The 6359-nt window shown below is 40.2% G+C and overlaps 1 protein-coding gene across 2 annotated transcripts in view; it reads right to left on the bottom strand.

Annotated features, from left to right (window-relative positions):
• The window catches only part of trpv1 (transient receptor potential cation channel, subfamily V, member 1), a 16554-nt gene that overhangs the window by 7679 nt on the left and 2516 nt on the right, over window positions 1-6359 (bottom strand). For both annotated transcript variants that reach the window (XM_014019632.1, XM_014019633.1), the window contains exons 2-12: window positions 5482-5676; window positions 5166-5320; window positions 4930-5082; window positions 4586-4723; window positions 2241-2551; window positions 1931-2107; window positions 1695-1850; window positions 1519-1614; window positions 1367-1437; window positions 461-626; window positions 324-390 (exon numbers count right to left, since the gene is read on the bottom strand). In XM_014019632.1, the coding sequence (XP_013875086.1) occupies window positions 324-390; window positions 461-626; window positions 1367-1437; window positions 1519-1614; window positions 1695-1850; window positions 1931-2107; window positions 2241-2551; window positions 4586-4723; window positions 4930-5082; window positions 5166-5320; window positions 5482-5666 (1675 nt within the window). In that variant the 5' untranslated portion in view covers window positions 5667-5676. The remainder of the gene's footprint in view (window positions 1-323; window positions 391-460; window positions 627-1366; window positions 1438-1518; window positions 1615-1694; window positions 1851-1930; window positions 2108-2240; window positions 2552-4585; window positions 4724-4929; window positions 5083-5165; window positions 5321-5481; window positions 5677-6359) is intronic.

Below are 6359 nucleotides of genomic sequence, written 5' to 3'. Positions count from 1 at the left end.
TATATATATATGTAAATGTATATATACATACATACAGTATGTGTTGTTTATAAGAGTGTGTTAAAACACTGTTTCTATGCAGGAAATACCACGTAGAGCTCAGTAATTGTTAGCTGTGCTCAACCGTAGCAATGAGACGAGGAACTTGACGTTACATGTTTAATATAGGTTAAACACGAAACGTTGAAGTTAATTACAGCTGGCCCTTTGAGGGCCACCATGATTCTCATGTAGCCCTCGGTGAAAAGGAGTTTGATGTTCCTGTTATACAGAATTTGCCATAAATTTTTAAGGTAAAACTGGTGGTGTGCACTAAATATTACCTGCTGAGAATCCAAAGAGGAAGACGATGTAGACAAAAATAAATCGCAGGATGTCACTGAGAATCATCTGCAAAGACAGACAGCCTCAGATTACAGTTCACTGGGATTTCCGCCAGTGGAGGTCAAAGGTCAGTTACCTTCTGTATCATGACACTGTAGATGCCCATGTGTTCGTAACCCCTGGAGTAGTACAGCATGTTCACCCAGCTGAGAGCAAGACACACCACCAAGAAGCCGAGGTACTCCTGCCGCCCCGACAGATACAGCCCTACTGAGACCAGGAACAGGAAGCCCTGCACAAAACTGTCAACAGCAGGGATGTCACAGGGCTCTGAGTCAGGTCAGTCTGAGTGATGACCGTATGATCAAATAAAAATGAGACTTTGAATGCATCAAGCTCTCAAATGATACAATAAAATAAAAAATAAATCAATAAATTTAGTGACTTTGGATGACATGGTAAAAAAAATGTGTTTTAACTACGCTATCCTGTTATCTTCTAACAATCTGAATGCTGAGTCAGCATTAGCATTGCTTTCATTGTTGGTGATTGTTTTTGTCTATTTTATGAATATAACGCTAAGTTTATTCAGGAGATGGGAGCTATATGACTTTTGAGTTTTGTGGCTTTTATAGTTACACTTTAACTTTGGCCAGTCTTTTGCTAATTTTAGCTTTTTACATTTAACTAAGCTTTTGTTTATTTTAGATTATAGCTATTGTTCTGCTTCTTTGCTACATTAAACTTTTAGGTAGCAAATAGATACATTTAGCTAGTCTTTTGCTATTTTTAGTTTACAGCTAGCATTTTTTTCAATTTTTAGCTTTTATCTAGCATTTTTTAACAGAAAATGCAATTTTGTCCTGTTAATATTTAAGATATTTGTTTTATCAAAAAGCAAATACAAAATATATTCTAACCAATTTTGTACCTTTTGTTCAGCTTTGGTGATGATGAAAATTATTTCAGCATTTTTGAAGTCTTAGACATTCTGACAACAAATTAGACCGTGCTTGAGCAAAATAAAATTTTTGATACTTACAAGAGAATCTCATAGTATCCATCAACCAGCAGCGTTTTCATCTTTGGTCGTTTCCTCTTCATGTCTACAAACTATGTATTTAGACACATTTTAATGAATTCTAACATTTCCACAAGTGATATGAAAATCTGAGGTAACATTTGTCCACATACCCCAATAAAAAAGAAATACAAGTTTGCTAAAGTTGTCAGCATCTGGCCTGAAACATACAGGCAATCCTCGATAGTGTTCTCAATGACAAACGGTGGCTGTGGACACACAGAGGAGACATGAGGACAGGTCTGTCTCACATACACATCTGTCAAACAGAGTGTGGAAACCAGCTTACCACCCTGTTCTTCTTATTATAGGACACAAGAGTGAAGACGATCAGGTACAGAAGGTAAAGCAGGAAGTTGAGGAGGAACATTCGACCTGCAAACCTCTTCCACTTGTCCTCCAGCAGTCGGCTCAGCAGCTCTGTCTCCAGCATCTTGTGACGATTCTAAGAGAGAAGACGTCAAGTTTGAGTCTAAGACAAGCTCCAGCCGATCCAACCAGACTCATGACGGCGGTGAAGCTCACAGGAATGTCACTGCCGTAGATCAGAATCTCCAAGACAGAGTTGTCCTCGTACGAGTCGACCGAGGCCAGGTCATACAGGGAGCAGTGGACAGGTCCATACACCCACTCAGTGAACTTACGGGACAGATGTTTGGTGTGATTCTCCTGGAATTCCCTTTTCAGGATGTACGAGAAGAGCTGCGGAAACAGATGAAAGAAAAACTGTAAAACGGAAATGAATTCTGACATATGCCTATGCCTTAAGCTCTCATGTCTGTCGGAGCTTCTGTAAACCTTGCAGATCTTTTCACAACAGCCTGTGGTATTTCACCTCAGTCTTGCCGGTCCTTGCGGCCAGCTTGAGAGGAGTCAGTCCTTTGTGGTTCTCGACATCCTCCAGCTTCAGCTTGGGGTGCAGTCTGTTGGTGATCTTGAGGATCTGGTCATATATGGCGGCGATAAATGCTGTGTTCTCCTTCGATTTCTTTGTCTTGTCGACTGCCACCATCACCAGGGCGTGCAGCACCGTGTTGCCCTGAGAGTCCACCAGCTTGGGGTCTGCCTGCTGGTACTCGTTCACCATCAGGTACTCCACGATGTCAGGCTGGTTTGTGCAGGCTGCTAGAGACAGGGGCAACTCGCCTGGAGACAAACTGGTTCGCATCAGAGACAGTTCTGTCCACAACAGCTTAGAAACACAAGTTTATTTAACAGATTTATGATGTAGCACTCGGAGGTGACAGTTGGTTTATATTTGATAAACCAGCCCTGGATGATAGATGGTCAGATTCAGGTGAGTTCTTTTGGAGATAAAAACTTGTTCAGTACATGTTAGAGGTACCTTGGTTCAGTTCAGTAAATTTGTTGTTTTTAATCCATTTGGGCAGTGGTGGACATGGCTCTAATTATTAGCAAATAGATGGTTCTCAAGTGATAAAACGACAGGAAGCAGCAGGATCATGTGCAGATTGTTCATGCTTGTGCTGCCTCAGTTTAGCTTGAAGTTTAAYGCTTAGTTGAAAACAGTGGCAAGGTGGAAAACACTTACCTGTGCCTATCTTTTTAATTGAACTTTTAAACTTCAAGCTAAATTGAGGCAGGCTTAAACAATCGATCTGCACGTGGTTCCTGTTCTTTCCTGTCTGTTGACAGATAGGAGAGGAGCTGTTCCAAGAAGCCCCGCCCACCTTATTTGCAATATGAGACAGAAATACTTATGGTAAAGTAAAAACTAGAGACAGAGAAATGTAAAAGCAGCACATGAAAATAAAAAGATTTGTGGGAAAAAACAGTAACAAAAAAATGTAAGAGACACAAAAGCATCAACAAAAAAAATTTAAATTCAGAGAAATTTAATTTGTGACCCATCATATTGAAACAAGGATTAGGTCTAAAATTAGTATGTGGAGAAATAAGTTTTCAATATATTCATTTTGTCAAAATATACCTTATTAATGTATCATTTGAATGAACTATCTGAAATATAATCCTAAAAAAAATTTGAAGCACTTTTTGAGTAGGTGCAACAAAAAAAAGATTTTGAGGAAAAATTCCCTAAAACTTTGAGATTTTCTGTGAGCTAGCAACGTTTTTGTTTCTTTCCAGCAGGGAAATCTAAATATTCAAATACTGTTTGAGGATTCCTTTCTATATTGACTATTCCTCATTAAAATTACATAAAATATGATTAGGTCATTTTGACCAAATTTGATTTAATCCTCATTTCAATATGACAGTTCACTTTCAGCACTTTCAGGACCTTGAACAGTTCTTTCACACTGTCTAAAGTCCTGAAACCTTTCAGCACTTTCAGGACCTTGGACAGTTCCTTCACACTGTCTAAAGTCTTGAAACATTCCAACACTTTCAGGACCTTGGACAGTTCCTTCAGCCCTCCACACTGTCTAAAGCAGTGATTCCCAACCACGGGTACGCAAGCATATTACAGGGGGTACGTGGAAAAATTTCCCAGGTGTGTAAAAAATATGTAAAAATAAGATGTGGAAATTGCAGACAGAATCACAGAATTAACACAAAATAGAATCCAGTATAAAACATGGAATCTCACAGAATTTGCTCATTTGGGTGAGCTTCTAATTTATTTTGGACAATGCAATGTATTTTGGATGCTGCTGTTTTCTGCACCTGCCATTACATGGTTTATTTATTAAATTACTTGTTCACTTTCAAGGCAACATTTTTATCTTTGTTTWATTTGAGTTAAAAATAAAATGCCTGAGAATTAAAGGTTCTAGGGGGTTAAATAAATAATTTTCATTTAATAATCAGTTGTTGTTGTACATTATAGTTTTGGAGAATCATCATTTGACTGAAGGGGTACTAGTGGTATGACAATATGGCTCAGGGGGTACACAAGTATAAACAGGTTGGGAACCACTGCCTTGAGATGGGTGAGAAGGAAGATTTTTACCTGATTCAACCAACAGAGAGCAGCAGAGTTCTGTTAAAGGTTGCTCTCTTTTTACAACTGAGATGAAGTCCTGAACAGACTTGAAGAGGAGTTATTCAGTCATTTGAACCAGGTGTGATGGAGCAGAGAATAAAAAACTTGAAGGACATTGACCCTCTGAGGACTGGAGTTTGATGAGGCTAAAGAGTCCACCCTGGTCTTTGAAGAACAGTCAGTCCTCTCCAAAAACCCCAACATGGACTCACCAAAGTAGAAGTAAGGGCCATCGTGTGGCTGAAAGAACTTTCCGCAGGCTCTGGCATGAACGTCTGCTCCTTTACTGATCAGCAGCTTCACGTAGGATAAACTCCTTCTCTCAATGGCTATATGTAGAGCTGTCTGACCTGCCAGGGGAGACAGAAGGTCAGATTGGTTAAGTAACTTAGTGTTTTGCTACTTTTAATTAACTTTTTTACTTTTTTATTGCAATTTGGTACTGTTAGCATTTTTTCTCTTTTTAGCTTTCAGCTTCTTCAGCAAATTTCTTCATCCATTCGTTTGCACGTGAACAGAAACATTGTATATCTCCTTTACTGAGAGGAATGTTGACCTTTATAGTAGCTGTTGGTAAAAGCTGCGTTCACAAACTTCTGGATGTCGCCCAGCCTCTCTGAAATGTCGATGAGCACGTCTACGGTCTCGTTCTTGCCGTCTCTGAGGTGCAGCAGAGCTTTCATCAGGGCAGTTTTGCCGTAGGACTGATCTAGATGTGGAACGACATATTAGAGGTTAGCTCACAGCTAGAGGTCCCCTTACACTGCGTTCTGGCTGCTCACACACACTTACACAGAGAGTCTGAGAGTTTCTTCATGTTTCGATGCAAGTAGTCATAAAGGCCATCCAGTTTTTGGACGTCCCTACTTGCCGCAGCTTCAAATAACCGTTCGATGGTAAAAGCAGAGTCATCTCTGTGTTCCGCCGGCTGTTCACCTCGAATCCCTCTAGAAACAAAACATGTTTAACAGAATTATTCCAGATTACTGAGGGTCAAACAGATTCACAGTCAGCTTTAATAAAACCATGAGTCCTGATGACACACAGCAACCCTGATGAGAGTTTAACAGAAGCAGAAATCAGTTTATCACTGCATGTTGAGGCTCACTTGTCAAATCCCAGATTGAATCGGATTTTGCATTTGGGTTCCTCTATCTCCTCCTGGTAGTCCGTGTCCATAGGAGCCTTGGGGGCCAAACCGTCCCCCTTTGTACCTCTTTGCCGGGACCTCTCCTCCTCTGTTCTGTCRTCTGCCTCCAGCTCGAAGCCTCCGAACATCTCGCACTTGTCCATCTTGTCCAACCTGGAGCAAAGTGTGCACACTGTTCATCACAACCAAGTTTTATCTTTGGAAGAGCAGAAAAACCTGACTGAGGATTTGACTGGACTATCCCAGAACATTCAACTGGTTCTCCTTAAACCCTTTCTTTTGTTCTCCTCTTTGACACCATAAAGGACCACCTCATTTTACTGTACTTGTTACAATGATGATAAAAATATTCTGATTTTACACCTATGGATCCACTTCRGTTTGTCAAGATCATGGTCCTGCTGGAACCTCCATTCCAGTCTCAAACCTCTGGGAGACTCATAGAAATAAAGGATGCCCTCTATATTTCCCTCTGCCCATCTTTTCTTTATTTCTGAGAAGTTTCCCACAGCATGATGCTGCCACTGCCGTGCTTCACGGGTGTTCTCAGCCTGATGAGAGGAATTCGGTTTGGGTTTTCATGGCCTAAGTCTCAACACCTCACCCTCTTCTTTGGCAAATTACAAATAGTTCAGAATTTAGGATATATATTTTTTTACAACCCTAACCTGATCTGTACTTCTACAMAACTTTGTCTTGGACCTGTTCGGAGAGCAGATCTGTCAAATAACACTTAACCCTAACCTCAATACTACTAATACAAAAGATAAAACATATTAACTCATGCTAGTCTGGTGTTTACTTAAATAATGCAATTTCTTTTGTTCTCTCAAATC

Source organism: Austrofundulus limnaeus, unplaced genomic scaffold, assembly GCF_001266775.1.
Source record: "Austrofundulus limnaeus strain Quisiro unplaced genomic scaffold, Austrofundulus_limnaeus-1.0 Scaffold225, whole genome shotgun sequence".
Classification (NCBI taxonomy): domain Eukaryota; kingdom Metazoa; phylum Chordata; class Actinopteri; order Cyprinodontiformes; family Rivulidae; genus Austrofundulus; species Austrofundulus limnaeus.
The sequence above is the reverse complement of the archived record's forward strand: the minus strand, read 5'-3'. Positions and strand labels throughout refer to the sequence as shown.